The following is a 19746-nucleotide window of genomic DNA, read 5'->3' as shown; positions in this document are numbered from 1 at the left end:
TATTATGCGGTTTCTTCCACAAAAAAATTCACATTAAAGTTAGTTGTAGACATTAAAATATGTTGGGCCTACTCTAATTTTGATTTATTCCTAAATTAAAATATGCACGTCATAATATTCATATGGAAACAATAGTTTTTTGTTGCATTAATGGCTATATTATTCCAAAAATTAAAAATGTTATTGATAATATTTATTCATTTATTTTTGAAAAATAACATTTAAATAAAAATTTCAACGTCAACTATTAAACTAAAATTTATAAATACCAATCGATTTTGTTTTCCATTTTCTCTTCTATTGCAAAAAATTAAAAAAAAAAAACGAATATTCATTTGTAATAATTCAAGAAATTTGTATGGTGCACGTGCATAAGGTAGTAGTATTTCGTCCAAGGTGCGGATAAGGATCCCTTAGGAGATGGAATATTCTTGGCTATGGCCATCAATGTCTTCAAAGTTCAAACCCACTTTGTCTTGGTCTACTTTTTTATCATTTTACTACAAAAATAACAAGAGATCGTAGTCATCACAAACAACTCATAATAATAATAATAATAATGGTGGACCATACCCATGAGCTCATGTTGTTGATATATATGGATGAGATGTGATTTCAAATTTTGCTAGTCATCCATAATTCATTCTCACCAAATACATTGTGTGGCAATTATGACTCATTTGGTAACCCTCAATCATTATCTAATATCAAATTCAAGAATATGATCATTTCTATGTTTGAATTATTTTCATAAGTCTCATCCTAATTGATCACACAAATCATCAAAAGCAAACAAATAAATAGAAGGTGATTTTAATATGGACCTCAAAGTTAACTTGATTGATATAAAATGTTTAACCAACATTTGATATAACACTTTTTTAATTATTAAAGAAATATAATATTTTTGCAAACTTATAACAACAACTATATAATAATATATTGTACTTGAACAATCTATAAAGTCTGCTATAAAATAAGGACCTTATTAGAGTCCAAATAAAGTACCAAGAAAAAACAATCCAGCACATAGAAACTAGAAAGTACAATTTGGACCGAGAAAACATGAGCAACAACTTTTAGAAATGTTTTGTCAAAAAACAATTTTTATAAACAGAACGAAAGATGATACAAGTACAACAAGGAGATCAATTTTCCTTCTTTCTATGTCATATTCTTTTGACAATTGTTACATACAAATGAAAAATGAATTGACAATATAAAAAAAATGAAAGAACAGCATAAGTTACTGTTAGAGTAACCTTTATTGCATCAAATCATTTACAAAATACCAACCCAAATGAAATTAACGGTTGGCAAAGAATTTGGTGTGAGAATATTACATGAAATTGAATCAAAATGTACAAGTTTTTTTGTTTTCTTCTTTTCCTGTTCAACAACACAAGCAAGTCCTTTTCTACACTTGAGTAGACACCCTTTCAGCTGAGGCTTCTGTAATCTTCAATGTTCCTGCTCCGCATTGATGCTTCCCATGTTGCTTGATTTGGTGCTGAGACCAGTAAGCATGTGCTCCTAAAACTCTGTCCAATAGCTCCTGAGGTACTGGCTCTCCTCTCCTTTGTTGAGGGGAGATTTTTGCAGTGTGCACTAGTGTTTTCCATTTATCCTGCAAAGACAAACAAGATCATGTTCGGTTAAACAACTTAATTAAGCGCTTTATAATATAAATGCTTATGTATAGATATTTATGTAACAACAGATACAATAAAGTCAAACTATCATGGAGAGCTTATAGAAATAAGGTGAAAACAGTTTATCGACGTGTCATAAGTAGTTTTCGTAAGCTTTTATGAAGCTGTCTCACAAGTGCTTATGTTAGTAGATAAGCTCAAATAAGTAAATCCAGACCGGTCCTAAGTCTCGCAAATCAACATTACACAGAGCAATGGTATTACCATAATAGCATAAACTTCTTTTTACCAAACTACACATAAAATATATTGAATCATTGCAGATGAATCAATCTCTTTGTAGAATATATATAATGCACTGATAGAATGACTTTATATTAAGAAAATAAGCATAATGTTCGGTACAATGTTCATGCTATCGCTCATGCAAAATCCAACACAATGATAATCACAAAGCAGAAGTTATAGTTAGACAAGATATATCATATATCCTAGGTACCAGATATCGATTGAAATTTAAAATCTCAAAATAAAATGAATATGATCATAAGGGTTAAATTAAACTCATACTAACCAAAGGAACTGAACAATGGAACTCAAATATGAAATCAACAAATACGATCATAAGGGTTAAATTAAATTCATGCTAAGCATAAGGAACTCAAATATCTTATCTTTCTAGTTAACCATGCAAAGTTAATCCCTTGAGTTAAAGGAAAAAACAATTTACCTTTAAGTCTACATAAGTTCTATGATCTGCATTCTCAAAAGCTCGCAACTTAACATCACGCCACCTGCAGGACATAAATGCTATCAGCATGCCAGTTTTATAGTGTATCTGCAGGTAAAACTTATATTAATAAATAAAATCATACCTTCCAGTCCCAAGTTCTTCAACTGCATGAACAAGTGCTTCTACCTCAGTCACAGAGAATGGCCTCCGGGTTCTACGATTTGCAAACTCAGAGCGCTTGATTTTCTGACTCACAGGAACCACAGCTAATGCTTCGGTACTAGCCGGAAGTGCAACTATGGCTCTGGATTGATCTGGTGTTACTTTGTCAACTATAGTGTCAGTGGGAGAATAAGTAGAGTCATGATTATTTTCCACTAGGTTGCCTGGATTTATCGGCAAATAGGAGTCACGTATGGTATCGGTTATCCCTGAATCTAATGCAGCAGTTTCTGGCGACCTAAAATTTTTTAAATGATGATATTAGCTATAATGTCTCAAATAATAATAATAATACCAATAATAATCAACCGAGTCATAAGCAATTTTGTTAACAAGCACTATCATTTGAAAAGAGACTATGTTATAAAATTTAGCTCACCTGGTAGGTTCGGATGTTTCACATTGAGAAGAAGGATCACCAACACAAGAAACAGGAGAAGCTATTAGAGAACTAGGCTCCAACATGAAGCTGAGGGTATCCAGATTCTCATTGCAAGACAAACCGGTCTGCTCAAGTGTTCTATTGTCATCTCCAATTTCTTCCCCCTGAAGAAGAACACCAACATGCATACCGCCTCCAATTATAGCCATCACTGCCTCCATGACTGTCCTCTATAAAAAATTGCAACAAAACACAACGCAAAGGTTAGATCCTTTTCTTTCTTTTTAAAAATGACAGCAAATGTACGGATGAATCTTCGACAACAATAACAGTTTTTGAAACTAATGTTTATAATTTGGCAAGCTCTATTTATACCTTTAGTGAACCAACGGTTGCAGATTCGGGAACCTCAATGTAAAGCTCGGGTATCCTGAATGACTTAATGCTAAACTTCACTGTTCACAAGGAATATACATCACATGAGTAACCATTTATTGTACTGAACAATCAAGATATACAATGAAGGAATATCAGAAAGTTAGTTACCACGAGAATCCTCGGTTACTTGCAATTTTGAAGAAGAGCTAGGTTTGTGTCCATCTGTTCCTTTCTCAGGCGAATTAGACACACTCTCGCTGCTAAATCCTCCATCAGAAGTTACCCCAGATACCCGGTCAAAGAATTTCCTCTTCTTAACAGTAGGGTTATGATGAGAACTGTCGGAACCGTTACACACCTTCCTCTTACGGTAAAGAGGTATTTCAAGATCTGTAAATTCAATATTACTTTTGGTTAAAAAAAAAAAAAACACAATCAAACTCAAAGACATAGTATGCATTTGGTACCACACTTACCAGATCTAGAAAGTTCACAGTCCTTCAACTTTGGAGCAACGTTCCAGTATTTAGAAGACAGCAGATTCTTGATTCTGCGGTGTGCCATGCGTCGTGGAGACCTAAAAGCCTTCGACTTAGTGCCAACCTTCGTGCACCTTAAAAAGTTTTCGTCATCATCTCTAAAATCTAACTTAATGCCATTCCCATACTTGGTAAAGGTATCAGTGGGAAATGGCTTCCTATGAAGTGGATACTTTACATTAATTTTTGAGTCAACCGGAGCAGGAGACATATACAATTCTAACCGGTCTTTCAAACCATATTTATTGGATCTGAATCCTTTCTTTATTTTCCTGTTACAAGACTCCCTGAATTTTTCCGGTGTTTCTACTAATCTACTAGAATAAATCCTATCTTTAGTATCTGATTCAACAGCTTCGATCTTCACATTAGCTTTTTCAGCTTTTTCCAATGAAAAATCAGGCTCGGTATGTACAAGAGGTTTCTGATCAAGGTTTTGTGAGGCTACCTCGGTTGTAAAAATACTTTCTCCAGAGCTTCCATGATGAATTCCCTCGGTTATTGATGGCTTAGCTTCATCTTGTCGATCTTGCACAATAATGCCTTCTCTAAAGGAATGCTGATTATTTCCTTCAGATGCATTGCTAGAAGCTGAACTTTCACTCTCCTCCAACAACTTGCCAGCTATAGATGCCAATATTTCAAAAGCAGAAACTTGACTATCCTTAACCTTTTTGTTCAATGGACTCCTCCCCTGAACAATTATCAAACTTAAAGGATTAAAATAAAATTCAAAGCACGAAATGAAATGCATAACACAATTGCGAAGAATGCATCAAGTACTTACTCTTGCAGATCTAGGAGCTCTAGGAATAACCGGAACTTGAAAGCCATTGAATCCATGATTTGCCCTCTTCTTAAACACCATAATTTGAACATATATATACTCTTCAAATAATCAGAAGCATCAATACAGCAGATCCTCGTCACTGTCATAAGGTTGAAGGAGATCAATATCACGTGTAACATTTTTAACTATTTCAAATCAACATTTATCATATAGTCAAACTTGCAATAATTCTTTACATCCAAGGAATGCAAGTTGAATAATCTAATCTTCAATTAATCCAGACGGTTACTTTTCGAATAAAGGCAAAAAGGAATATTCACAACATTAATTTGGCAAGTGGCATTGAAGTACAAGATAAATAAATATGATTCAAAATCACAAAAACCAAGAAGAGAGACAGACATCAGAGAAACCAAATCTGTCATAAAATTCATCCAATTGTAACAGTTGAATATAAATTCAACCCAATTGAATACACAGGGAACAATTAAGATCAGATTTAAAGCAACTCAAAAAACTACCAATTAAACAAACTCATGGATTTAATTTCATCAAACATGACGTAACAATAACAACATAAATTGGCTTGCAAAGGTTGAATCCAGATCACATAAAGTAACAGAAACTGAAAATTGATCGCACAAAAGATTGATCCAATTATGGATTCAGATGAATTCCATGGTAATTCAACAAACAATTCCAATTCCATGGTAGTTAAAGGAATCATCTTCAAATCCATGATCAAAATCAAAACAAAAAACACACACCACAATGGATCATGAAAATCAACAACATCAAAACTATAATTAATTGTTGATCAGTGCTAATTGTTGAAGATCAACACAAAACAACCCAATTCATGATCATCAAAGTTCATCTGCTCCATAAACTGCATCACTTTTCTTTTTCTTTTTTTTTTGCAAAATCAAACAAGTCCAAAAACCCCACCAAAAAAAAATCAAATTTTTTTCATTTTCATATTGAAAAAAAAAACGAAAAAACAGTTACATACGACAAAAACACCTTAACTTCCACGATCGGATCTCAATTCTTCAATCCTCAACACAACCCCGTAATTTTTTCACACAGAAAACAGAATCTTCGCATGTTAAAAAAAAAAAAAAAAAACCATTTTCACACGCTACCACAATTTCTTCATAATTCAATGAAAATTCAACAGATTCAACAAAAATTCTTCACCGAGATGAGATCGTAACAATATCATAACACAAAAAAACACCAAAACCCATAATTCAAACAAAAAAAAAACTCACCTTGTAAAAAGACAACATTCGAATTTCGAAGAACGATCCGAGGAATCAAATTCTGATCACGTAACGAAAATTCCGAGGTAACCCAATCAAAAGTACAAAGTGTCGGAAAATGCTTGAGATCTAAACACAAAAACCTTAATTCTTGTCACTGTTTTTGTTCTTCTTCTTAATAAAAATGCAAATTTTTCTAAGTCTTTTTAATTATTATTTATTTAAATGAAATGAAATAATTGTGTTTGTGATTGTGAAGAAAGATAGAATAGTAGATAGAAAGAAAGAAGAGTTTAAGACACAAAAACAAAAACCCACACAATACCCACGAAATAGTAGCCTTAAACCCTTTATAACTACGTTATTTTCACCACATAACTTGTTTAATAGGTTAAAGTATTGTGTTACCGGTTATTATAGGTTGTTTTTGTTCCACCAAAAACCTCTTTAGAACCCACCTAAATTCTTTCTTAACCCCTTAACCCAACCCAAACCAAACCCATGTTAACCCCTATGACACGTGGAAGAGTGAGTGCTCTTTGAAGAGATGAGACAGAGATAGAGGAAACATTGAGATTTGGCTTTTTGTTTATCTCTTTTTTGTGGTCCATGTTTTTTTTATCATTTATTTACACCTTTTTATTTGGTACATTTATTTTTCATGTTTTGATGAATGAATTTTGTGATTGTGCTCAATTCATTTACTTGTCTTTTCAAATAACTTTTCCTTTTTTTCTATATGTACAAGAATAATAAATTTTTCCTTTTGTTATTATTAATATTACAATCCAATTTATTTATGTTTGACTTATATTAAGAAAATAATCACTTAAAGGCAAAATGTATACAAAAAGTTTAATATTTTCTCTTGTCTTGAATATAAGATAAGATTTTTTTTCAGGTTTATTGAACAAATAATGTATCTATGTAGACTAGATACATTATTTCCTCAATGAACTTGAAAAATAATCATTTTCTTTTATACTCGAGACTGAAAGGAGTATTAAGTTAATATTTTTCTTGTTAGTAAAAAAATTAATAGCAGCTTTGATCCCTCTACTTTTGGTTGTTCGTGAAATTGACCCCCTCATTTTAAAATTTATCAATTTTAGTCACCTCCTCAAATTCATGTACTAAAAACGGTGATGTGTCATATTTTGATGACGTAACATTCAATTTGATTTGATGATGTAGATTCATCCATGTGAGTAAATTATTTATATGTCATTAATTAAATTATCAAAGTGAATAATTTCCTGAAGTTGAAATAAAGTTTTTAGGAGGTTTTTCGATAATTTTATGAGTATCGATCATTCTAAGTCATCAAATTGTGTCTCATGTCATTTACAAATTCAAATTATTTATGTTTGACTTATATTAAAAAAATAATTACTTAAATACAAAATGTATACAAAAAGTTTAATGCGTAACCTTTTTTTTAAGAAAACTTTTCTTAATTAATTAAAAACATTGATTATTTATTTCTTTTGTCGGGTAGTTTACGGTTAGAATTTCACTCTTAAGATGAACTTTTTTTAAGAAAACTTTTCTTAATTAATTGAAAATATTGATTATTTATTTCTTTTGTCGGATATAGTTTATGGTTAGAATTTCACTCTTAAGATGAATAAATGAAAAGTTTGGGTATACAATGGAATGTCTCCTACCAATTGATTAATGTCATCATCATGACATTAATTACTTGTTTCTATTAATGGATATATTATATTTTATTTTGACAAAATTGGATATATTATATATACATGTAAAAATGGTACCGAGATTTACGATCATTATCATAAATCATGTAATTAAATATTTAATATATTTGAGTATGGAAATTAGAGAATATTCCTCAAACATACTTTTTTAATTCGTTAGAAAAACATATTATTTTATTTATTTCAATTAAAGGATACATACATGTTCTTTCAAAAAAAGGGATAAATACATGTAAAAATAGGGGTGTAAGTGGTTCGAACAAAACCGATGAAATCAAAAATCCAAACAGAACTAAACCGAAAAAGTATCCGACCTTGTTTCGTTCGATTTAAAACTGAACCGAACCAACCTAAACCGATCTAGTTTGGTTCGGTTTTTGGTTTTTAATTTTGAGATCCAAAGAATCGAACCGATGCTAACCTCACTCCTCATTTTTGTAATATTATCCCTCCTCCTACACACTTATGATTAAACTCAAAATTAAAATCCCGCAAAAAATACTCAATGATTTATTCACTTTCTCCCATCACTGTCTCGTCTCATCACTCTATTTCGTTTCTACTAAAAAAGAACACTAGTCGTCAGTTATACCTAACTCATTGTTCCTCACCGCTGCTGGGAGCGTCTATCTCCTGTTAGTTTTTTCATATTAGTTATATAAAGTAGTTTCAAAAACAGAGAACATGGAAAACAAAGTTATATGAAATATTTGAGTATGTTGTATGCATGAAATACAAATTTGTGAAAATATGGATTTTTTTTAATTGTATTTTCGAACAAACCGACCAACCGAATCGATCCAAACCGAATCAACCCCGACTAGTTTGGTTCAATTTCTTTTTTGAAAAACAATAAAAACCAAACCAAACTGAACCGATGAAGATTTCATTGGTTCAAACATTTTTTCTACCAAAAACCGAACCGTTACACCCCTATGTAAAAATGCTCGTAATATTTTCAATAATTATAAAAAATTATTGGCAAATAAAAATGTAATTTTTCTTTTTACAAATATACTAATCATTTGTAAAATATAAGGAAAAACTCTGATAAAAAATATCCACTTTTATAAATTTTAAGATCGGTTAATTATTTAAATTGACCATTAATATATTTGAAGTTTAAAAAATGACCTTGTAAAAATAAAAACACATATTTTATTCTTGTAATTTGAGATTCTTAATATTTTTGACCTTTTGTTTTTCCATGTTGATATAAAATCCAAAAAAGTTACCTATGAGCTGAATGTTTTCATGAGTTTTTTTGCAGGAATGTTTAGAAAATTAAAAAAATAACTTTCCACTTAAAATTAGAATTTTCTGACAAGGGACACATTAATTATAAATTTTTAAAGTGCCAAAAACTCAAAAAAAAAACAGAAACCTAGATTCAAAAATCAAATTTTCAGTTTGTTTTTTCCAAACATCTCTATAAAAATACCTAGAGGGGATCTAAAAGTTTCATAGTATTCCAACTACGTCTCAGTTTATTTTGATTTGTCAACCAAAACGTGTAAAATTTCAATATTTCGAGTAACCATATACTCACGGGCTAAATTGTGTTTCCTAATTTGTAGGCATGGTTAGAACATCATAAGTACATCCAACACTAAATGTCAGAGTTTTTAAACGAGGAACAGATTAATTATGAATTGTTTCTGAAATTCATAATTATGGGGATCAATAATTTAATAATTAATTTGTCTCTTGTTTGAAAAATCTAAAATTTAATGGTGGAGGTTCTTATGACGTTCTAACTATGCAAGAAAAACAACGGAACAAAATTTGACTCGTGAGTATATGCTTACTCGGAACAAGATTGTAATTTTGCATATTGGTTGAAAAATCAAAATAAATTGAGGCGTAGTCGGAATGCAACGGATTCCATGCTTGTGGTCCAAGCTTTCAAAAATTCTGATATTGTTCCTTGGCAGCTAAGGAACCGGTGGAACAATTGTATTATGCAGATCTCAACACATGAATTTTCTGGCTTCCCACATATTTAGGGAGGGGAATTCTTGTGTTGATGCCCTTGCAAATATTGGTCTAACTTTGAACACTTTTGTATATTATTACTCTTTACCTATACAAGTAAGGAGTGATTATGTTAAAAATAGGCTTGGGTGGCCTAATTTTAGGTTTAATCACTCATGAGAGGGTTTTGGTATAGTCCCCCCTCTCTTTTTTGTAACAATCTTTTTTTGGATATGATATTTTGGGAGAGTTAGCTCTTTGCTGCTCTTCTAGTTTAAAAATAAATGTTTATAGAGATGTCTAACAAAAAACCAACCCAAAGTTAGATTTCAATGTTGAGATTTTGTTTGTTTATTTTTTTTGAGTTTTTAGTGCTTAAAAAATTCATAATTGTTTCGTTCTTAGTTGAAAAATAACAATTTATGTCGAAAGTCGTATTTTAATATCATAAACATGCCTGCAAAAATCATGAAAATTGCAACCTCTCGGTCACTTTTTTGAGTTTTTATGTATTTTTATTTCTTATTCTTTTATTATCTTTTTTAAAAGGGAATATAAGACAAAAGTATCGGTGTCGAAACATAAGTTAGTCGTATCCGACACGTATCAGTCATTTTTTTCATAAAAATAAATATTAATTGGTCAATACTTCTCCGATACACGTATCGAGATATATCTGGACGTATCGATATCGGATACGTGACATACACGATTCTTTGTCATTTTTAAAGTACAGGAGATTCAAGTCTACACTAGAGCTTGATCCTGTACACCGAAAAATCTAGAACTTTATCAAACTACCGAAATTTATACGTAAATCATCTTTTCTTAGACATTCAAAAATCATGAATGATCACCAAAATTTAATTTCCCTTTTGCGATTTCTATAGTGAATAAATTCAAGTGATTTTTCTTCAAAAAAAAAAAATTCAAGTGATTAAAAGAGTTTAGTAGTAGTAATTTTTTTTTTTTGAGAGAATTTTTAGTAGTAGTAATTAAAATTCGAGACTTCCAATTCCTGCAGTTAAAGGAAAATAATTTGTCAACTGTACTATACAAGTTGATGATACTGACATTACACTTTTTATTTTTAAAAAAGTGGTGGTAAATAATTGCAATAATGAGCAAAATAATAAAAAAACGAATGGTTGAAAATAAAGGTGGTTCATATCATTCATTCATATGGTTGGAGCAAAAAACAAGGGGCCAAAAGTTGTTGACAGTTATTTATCCATGGCTTGAAGATAATAGTTTCGTGTCAAAGTATGCTTGGTGTTATTAACATTTTTGATTTTATTTTATCACGTTATCTTATCTATGTTATGTTGCTGTGGGTTGCATGCATTATCACCTTCCTTGCAAAAGTGCAGTGGGTCCATAACGTCTTTATTATTCGAAACGTGTCATTTCGTCAATTACCTTTCGGGTCAAACTTAACTGTAGTCAAAGGATTCGGGTAACCCGAATAATCATGGTGTGTTGCTTCTTCCAAGTTCTTGTGTCTTTGAGTAAAAAAATGTTCATGTGTCTTTCTTTTTTTATCCGTGATTTATATGCATGTAATATTTGATATACGGAAGAAGTGATTCATACTCTTAAAATTTTGGATCGATTGAAAATGAATCTCTCTCTCTCTCTCTCTCTCTCTCTCTCTCTCTCTCTCTCTCTCTCTCTCTCTCTCTCTCTCTCTCTCTCTCTCTCTCTCTCTCTCTCTCTCTCTCTCTCTCTCTCACACACAATCTTAAAACATTGATGTATCGTTGTTTCCGACGCTTTCATGAACTCAGTATCGAGTCATGAATATGACAGTATCCTGAGATTCTATTACAATTTCGATACTCATGTGATGTCTAGTGTGGGTATGTGTCCAATTTTCACACGTTCTATAAAATCTGACACTAATACCATGCTAAACTAGTCGAGATACCCATGCTACAACACGGGTAGCGTGGCAAAGTCGCGCGGCGCAGCTTCTCCGCACGTATCGGCACGAGGGTGTTGCAAAAGTGAATTTAATTTTGTTTTTAGTAAAAAAATAAATTGTATATAAATCATACTATTAAATTGACTTGGATCTCACATTGTCGAAATTATGGGGTTGTGCAATGTATATATAAGCTTGGATGCCCACATGTTACGAGAGCTAGATTTTAAGAGTGGGATTCAAATTCATTTAAAATACTATCACATGATATCTTACAAGAAAAATGGAAGGGAAGACACAAGATAGGGGATGGAATGAAGATATAGGACTATAATGCTATTAACACGAGGTTTTTTATTTCAATTTAATTACTAGCTAGTATTCTTAACTTAATTTACTATAGTGCTATTAGCATGATGTGTTGGCAACGTGGAACAATGTCTCGGGGTCTGAAGAACTATATAAGATTTCATTCTTCATTTTTTTGAGTAGAGTTTTAAGAGAGATAAACTTGAGAAATCAAAGGAGGCAACTTTAAGGTTGAGAGTATTTGGTAAGAGTTTTTTAGAGAGGTTCTATTGGGTTGAGAAACATTTGTAAATACATTATGTGAGTGAAATCTTTGAGTCTCTTATTATTGGGAAGAGATTGGGAAAAAAGGTAGAAATTAAGTTTTGTTTTTGGTGAGTTTGTTGAAACTAATTTCTTGTAACTCTTTTGTATCTCTTTGTAAAAAAATCATTAATAGTGGATTGTAGAGATCAATCTCTCCATCAGAATATGTCATTATTGGACTGAATTGGATAAATATTTTTTGGTGTGTTTGTTTCTCTTCTCTCTTTATATTTTCCTTGTGGTTTTGTGTTTTTTCACGTGATTTCTAGATTAGATCTAAGTTTATTATTGTTGTTGCTACTTTAGGTTACTTTGATATTGATTATTACTTTTCTTTGCTCCACACATCTAAGTTTATTGGTGTGAGTTTTGAGTCTGAATTCCCTACATATATTATACAATATCTCTATGAAATGAACTAAGCTCAGTGTACATATCTATATTACATATAGACATAGATAAAATTTACACAAATTTATGTATTTTGTTATTGAAATTTTAAACTATTACTATTATTTTTCGTTATCTAATAAAATTTACCATCTTTTTTTTGCAACATAAAATTTACTTTATATTTTGAAAAATATGTTCGTACATTTTCATTTGATTTGAATTTTACGGCCAAAAGATATATAGTTTAATATATGCGTGGTTTTATATAGTTTGGTTACCAATTGCTCCACATACCAACATTTTTTAGCTTGTCTAAAACAAGTAAGCAGGTTTAGCAAATACATATTCGTATTTCCTAGCTTTGGGTCTTATTTGAAGTTTGAGAAACGTACAAGCTACAAACTTCGAATGCTAATTCTTTTATTAACAAAATAAGGTAAATGTTTTGTTTTCCTTTCCAATACTTCAATATCAATAGTTATGCAGCCTTCTACAACTCTTCTGGTTTGCCTTGACTCGTTTTTTTCTCCTTTTGAAAGAGTGTCAAGTTTCGTAACTTTCATAATTTAGGAAAGATTAGAATAATCAAATATATTTTTTGGATGAGCTTAGAATAATCATCATAAGATAAGGGGTCATGTTAACTTGTGCCCTTAGGGCACAAGATAAGAAACTTAAAATAGAATTAAATAATAAATTTTATATTGAGAAGATAACTTTTGAAACTTTTAAGGTATTGAATGCACAATTTTCAAGAAAAAATTTCTATATTTGGTTTCTTAACTTATGGCTCAAGGGCACAAGTTAACATTTCCCTAAGATAAGATAGCAACTAATCCACATCTAAATAAGTTCGAGGAAAAAGTAAAAAGCTAGGAGATGCGGCCAAATTTAATCTTCCATTATATCTATATATGTATCATCGTAGCTAGATATTTAGATTCTATTTTTTTTTAAATAACGAATGTTATTACCCCTAAAAAAAATTATTATTAAAAAAAGTTTGTTCCTCTTTGTTTGGATTTAAATCAAGAACTTCAAACTATTTATTCTTTAACTCAAATCAGTTGAACTATTCAACTCCCAAATTATAATTGGCTTATAGTTTCTCATGTAATATTTTCATCCAAGTTAGATGATATTTCATGTTTTGCTATTGACTTATGATGTCAATCGTCAACGTTCAATGTGTGATTGCCGACATGGTTGGGACGGAAACAAAACTAAATATATTTACCGATCAAAAGAAAATTAGTAGTTAAATTAAATATTAACAAATTAAAGTTAGAATAATTAATTCAAAATATGTTTATATCTTATCATGTATTACGAAGTGTACACCTAAAAATGATATGATAAAATAACATTATCATATTTGTTATCACGTGTGTATCAAATAAATGATAAGATAATTGTTTTTTTTAGAGAGATAAGATAATTGTTTATCGGCTAAAATATGGTATTGGTCCCTGCAAAATGGGCCAGTTTTGGTTTTAGTCCCTGCAAATTTTTTTTTATAGTTTTTGGTCCCTGCAAAAATTTTTGTTTTTGGAAATAGTCCCTGACCCCAATTATGTGATGATTTGTCACTTTTGTGCATATGTGGCATATGTGTTTACTTAATAAAAAGAATATTATTTTTTATAATTTATATAACAATAATTATTATTTAATTAAAAAATAATAATAAAACAGATACAATAATTACTTTTTTATTTATAAAAGTGACAAATCATCACATAACTGGGGTCAGGGACTATTTCCCAAAACAAAATTTTTTGTAGGGACCAAAAACTATAAAAAAAATTTGCAGGGACTAAAACCAAAACTGGCCTATTTTTGCAAGGAGCAAAAGGGTTAATAGTGTTTTTCACCCCTGTAATATAGGCCATTTCCGGTTTTCGCCCTTGTAAAATTTCCAGTTTGAAATACACCCTTGTAAAAAAAAAATTTTCCGGAATACACCCCTCCCCCCTCCAACTCAGCAGATTCGCTGACGTGGCGCTGACTTGACTTTTTTTTTCATTTTTTATTTTTTTTAAATGGCCAGGTGTAAAAAAAAATGCCACATCATATTTTTATTTTAAAAATAATTTTAAATAAATAAAAAAATCCAAAAATAATAAAAAAATTCAGTTTTTTTCCCAAAAATTTAAAAAATCCAAAAATAATTTTAAAAAATAAAAAAAATAATAAAAAAATTCAGTTTTTTTATAAAAATTTAAAAAATCGAAAAATAATTTTTAAAAAATAAAAAAATCCAAAAAATAATATAAAAATTCAGTTTTTTTCTAAAAATTTAAAAAATCGAAAAATAATTTTAAAAAAAAATCATAAAAAATTCAGTTTTTTTCCAAAAATTTTAAAAATCGAAAAATAATTTTTAAAAATGGACCGTAGGGAAATAAACAAGTCACAGCTTCTCGCCTATGAGGTACGTATACGTAGTGCGGGTGCATGTACGATACGATACGGATACATGGATACGCGAATTTTTTAAAATTCAGGATACGATACGCGGCTAAGATACGTTAACAAAATATTTATTCTAAAATTTATATGCATGTAAAATACTTTAAAAAAAAGCATTGATTACTCTTCAATACTATATAATCTGCGCTATTCTAAATGTTGATGGTAAAATACTTTTAAAATTTTTGAAAAAAAACTAACTTTTTTTTTCGATTTTAAAATTTTTTGGAAAAAAATATGACTATAAATATGACTATTTTTCTGAATTTTATTTTTTTGACAAATTTATTTTTTCTGAATTTTTTTTTCGATTTTAAAATTTTTTCTGAATTTTATAAAAACTATTTTTCGATTTTTTAAATTTTTTGGAAAAAAACTGAATATTTTTATGATTTTTTGGATTTTTTTATTTTTTTAAAAATTATTTTTCGATTTTAAAAATTTTTGGAAAAAAACTGAATTTTTTTATTATTTTTTGGATTTTTTTTATTTTTTTAAAATTATCTTTCGATTTTTTAAATTTTTGGAAAGAAAACTGAATTGTTTTATTATTTTTGGATTTTTTTTTATTTATTTTAAATTATTTTTAGAATAAAAATATGATGTGGCATTTTATTACACCTGGCCATTTAAAAAAAATAAAAATTGAAAAAAAAAAAAAAGCCAAGTCAGCGAATCTGCTGAGTTGGAGGGGGGAGGGGTGTATTCCGGAAAAAAAAAATTTACAAGGGTGCATTTCAAACCGGAAATTTTACAAGGGCGAAAACCGGAAATGGCCTATATTACAGGGGTGAAAAACACTATTAACCCATAATTGCAAGGAGCAAAAACTATAAAAAAAATTTGCAGGGACTAAAACCAAAACTGGTCTATTTTTGCAGGGACCAAAAACTATAAAAAAAATTTGCAGGGACTAAAACCAAAACTGGCCTATTTTTGCAGGGACCAAAAACTATAAAAAAAAAATTTGCAGGGACTAAAACCAAAACTGACCTATTTTTGCAGGGACCAAAAACTATAAAAAAAATTTTGGAGGGACTAAAACCAAAACTGGCCTATTTTGCAGGGACCAATACCATATTTTAGCCTTGTTTATCTTGACCTTATTCTATCTTATTTTTATCGGTTAATTATGTTTCTAGTCCCTATAAAATAGCGACCTTGTAAGTTTAGTCCTTACTTAATTTTAATAGCATTTTTAGTCCCTAATTTTGTTTTTTTGCCCTGAGTATTAGTCCCTACTCAATTCAAATTTGTTTAATTTATGCTTAAACTCTTAAATTTTTGAACAATTTTTTGCAGACATGTTTAGAACATTACTAAAAGTTCCTCCGCAAAAAATTATCGCAAATTTGATTTCTACATCCAGATTTTATTACTTTTTATCTTTAACTTTTGTCGTTTTAAAAAATTCATATTTAATTCATTTCATGTCTGAAAATTCTAAATTTTAGTAAACGAACCTTTCATAGTGTTCTAATCTTGTCTCAAAAAAATCGTTCAAAAATTTAAGAGTTTAAGGATAATTAATCAAACTTTGTTTTAGCAGGGACTAAAATTATAAGTAAATTTTTTTTTATAGGGACTAAAAATGCTATTAAAATTAAGTAAGGACTAAACTTACAAGGTCACTATTTTATAGGGACTAGAAACATAATTAACCCTATTTTTATTGGGTTTTATATCATATTTGATAAAAAAAACGAATCATTAGAGTGTGTTTGATCTAGTGAAAAATAATAGAATCGATAATACAACTTTAATTTTACCGTGTTTGTTTTTAGGGTTAATACCCCTTTTAGTCACTGTAATATGAGCGAATTCCGGTTTTAGTCCCTGTAAAAAAAAAAGTTTAGATTCTGTCCCTAACATTTGAGATTCTTCCACTTTTAGTCCCTCACCTGAACCAGTCAGCAGAATCTGCTGACGTGTCATGCTGACTATGTAATTATTTTTATTTTTTATTTTTTTTATTGTGCACACGTGGCATTTGTGATTTTTTTTTAATAAAAAATTCTTAAAAAATAAAAAAATGAAAAAAAATATTAAAAAATAAAAAAATCTAGAAAAATTAAAAATAATGAAAAAAATTTAAAAAATCTAAAAAAAAATCTGATTATTTTTTTGGAAAAAAATCTGAATATTTTTCAAATTTAAAAAATTTCGAATTTTTTTTAAAATAATAAGAAAATATATTTCGAAATTTTTTAAAAAAAGTTCAATTTTTTTTCAGGAACTTGATCTTTTTTAGAATTAATTTTCAGAAATAAAAAAAATTCTAAAAAATTTGAAAAAAATTCAGGATTTTTTTTTTTTTAAATCTGGACACACAAAATTCAAATCCTTCACATAATTAAAATCCATTTATGTGAAGAAATTAAAATCTGTTGGTTAATAAATTTGAAACAAATGGAAGGAAGCAGTGAGAGGACACGCAAAAATCATCACACAAACAACACAGAGCCAATTTGCAAATCATCAACCAATCCACAACGCACACACGCTCAACACCATTCTTTTCAAAGAACAACCCAATCTCCAAACTCATAACCAATTCAATAAATCATAAGCTCATAAACACCGAAACAACACAAATTCCCTATCGATCAGCAATCAACAATCTTCATCACATAACCCTCAAACATCATACACAATCAAAATCCAATCCCAAACACACACCTAAGCCTGCCGTCGAAATCGAATCCAAACCTTACGCCAAACACAATTTTCAACAAACCAGTACCAACCCTCAACCTCAAGAAACGGACAAACCGAAACCGCACCAAAACCCATACATCCAAAGTTTTTCTTTTTCTTTTGTTTTTTTTTTAGATCTAAACCTTTTTTTTTATTTTTGTTGTTGTTTGTATATATAAAAAAGGGAAAAAACAAAAAAAGAGAAGAAGGGAAAAGAAAAAAAAGAAAAAATAAAGAAATGGAGAAGAAGAAGAATTAACGGGAGAGAGAAAGAAGAACGGGAATTGTAATTTTTGTTTTAAAAAAAAAAGAAAAGAAAGAAAAGAAAAAGATGAAGAACGAGAGAGAGAAGGAGAAGTGAGGAGAGAGAAGAGAAAAGAAAGAAATGAAGGAAAGAAGGAAGGGTTGTGCTGCTGATGTGGGTTCTAGAGGATGATGCTTCAGCTTTTTGTTTTAAGTTGCAATTTTTTTTCCTCCTGAGGGCTCACGCTGGTAGCAGTTGGGTTTTAGAGGGAGGTTGTGTGGTGATTAAAGATTAGAATTAATTATTAAAGATTAGGATTTTTTTTTTTTGGATTTTCTGGATTTTAAAAAAATTCCTGTTTAAAAAATTTGGCTAAATCCGTAAAAAAAACATTTCTAGATTTTTATAAAAAAAAATCCTGAATTTTTTCAAATTTTTTAGAATTTTTTTTATTTTTGAAAATTAATTTTCCAATTTTTTAGAATTTTTTTTATTTCTGAAAATTAATTTTCCAAAATTTTAGATTTTTTAAATTTTTCAGATTTTTTTCATTATTTTTAATTTTTATAAATTTTTCTAGATTTTTTTATTTTTTAATATTTTTTTCGTCTTTTTATTTTTTTAAGAATTTTTTATTAAAAAAATCACAAATGCCACGTGTGCACAATAAAAAAATAAAAAATAAAAATAATTACACAGTCAGCATGACACGTCAGCAGATTCTGCTGACTGGTTCAGGTGAGGGACTAAAAGTGGAAGAATCTCAAATGTTAGGGACAGAATCTAAACTTTTTTTTTTACAGGGACTAAAACCGGAATTCGCTCATATTACAGGGACTAAAAGAGGTATTAACCCTTGTTTTTAAATCTCTTCATGAGACTAGACATAATAGAGAGCCATGGATTGAACAAAATATGAAATTTTTGTCTCTTACTAAAGCATGAGACAACTTTTTGTCTCAAATACAAACAATTTAAAAAACCAAAATACTTTTTTACTTTATACTAAAAAAAATCGGATTAATTGCATGTTTTGTGCTTTATGTTTATTTTAGGTTTTAAGTTGGTCACTTATATTTTAAAAGTTTCAAGTTGTCCCTTATGTTTAAAATGTTTGAAGTTGGTCCAAAACGTTACTCACGTTGGAATAAGTTAGTCCATTCTGTCACTTGACCGTTTAAAGATTCGGTTGACAATATGAGTGATGGAATTTAACTTATTTAGAAACCGATTTTAAAACATTTTTTTATTTTTTATTTTGTTTTATTAAATTCAATATCATATCGCGGAAGAGACTAACTTATTCCATCATGACTTACATTTCAGATCAACTTGAAACCTTTAAAACGTAAGAGACCAACTTGAAACTTTTAAAACAAAAGGGACCGACTTAAAACCTAAAATAAACATAAATGATCAAACATGCAATTAAGCCAAAAATCTCTCTCTCTCACACACACAAATCTTCTCTCTCTAAACCATTCTTCCTTTTAATTTCTCTTATCTCCCTATGTCATTTCTCTCCCTCTCTCTATCATCTCCCTCTTTATTAAGAGCATTGTAGTAATTTTTACTATATTTTATGTATGTCGTTGTTCATTGTCCAACAAACATCTTACACAACTTAGTAAAAAAAAAACATCTTACATTCATATGACAAAAAGTTGTCCAATAAATATTAAAGGATTGTCATGTGCTATTTTGTTTAATATTTTCCCTTTTATCAATAAAACAAATTTTAAGAT

General features: G+C 29.6%; 1 protein-coding gene across 1 annotated transcript; it reads right to left on the bottom strand.

Moving 5' to 3' along the window:
* Positions 1–1249: 1249 nt before the first annotated feature.
* On the bottom strand, positions 1250–6284 carry LOC146939740 (telomere repeat-binding protein 4-like). Its single transcript, XM_085757478.1, has 9 exons — positions 5971–6284; positions 4694–4835; positions 3844–4600; positions 3536–3757; positions 3365–3444; positions 2987–3219; positions 2528–2845; positions 2383–2446; positions 1250–1627 (listed from the first exon to the last, which is right to left on the bottom strand). The coding sequence occupies exons 2-9, from the start codon at positions 4772–4774 to the stop codon at positions 1418–1420; spliced, it is 1965 nt and encodes a 654-aa protein (XP_085613604.1). The 5' UTR covers positions 4775–4835; positions 5971–6284; the 3' UTR covers positions 1250–1417.
* Between the last annotated feature and the right edge of the window lie 13462 nt (positions 6285–19746).

This window comes from Medicago sativa, chromosome 3 (assembly GCF_051527215.1).
Source record: "Medicago sativa cultivar Bolivia chromosome 3, Bolivia_mono, whole genome shotgun sequence".
Taxonomy (NCBI): domain Eukaryota; kingdom Viridiplantae; phylum Streptophyta; class Magnoliopsida; order Fabales; family Fabaceae; genus Medicago; species Medicago sativa.
The sequence above is the reverse complement of the archived record's forward strand: the minus strand, read 5'-3'. Positions and strand labels throughout refer to the sequence as shown.

What these genes read in the sequence shown, in the direction of transcription:
- LOC146939740 (XM_085757478.1), bottom strand. Translation starts at nt 4,774, where the DNA reads ATGGTGTTTAAGAAGAGGGCAAATCATGGATTCAATGGCTTTCAAGTT. An exon ending in AGTAACCGAGGATTCTCGTG is followed by an intron (nt 3,445 to 3,535) that starts GTAACTAACTTT and finishes CCTTGTGAACAG; the next exon opens with TGAAGTTTAGCATTAAGTCA. An exon ending in GAACTTATGTAGACTTAAAG is followed by an intron (nt 1,628 to 2,382) that starts GTAAATTGTTTT and finishes TTGTCTTTGCAG; the next exon opens with GATAAATGGAAAACACTAGT.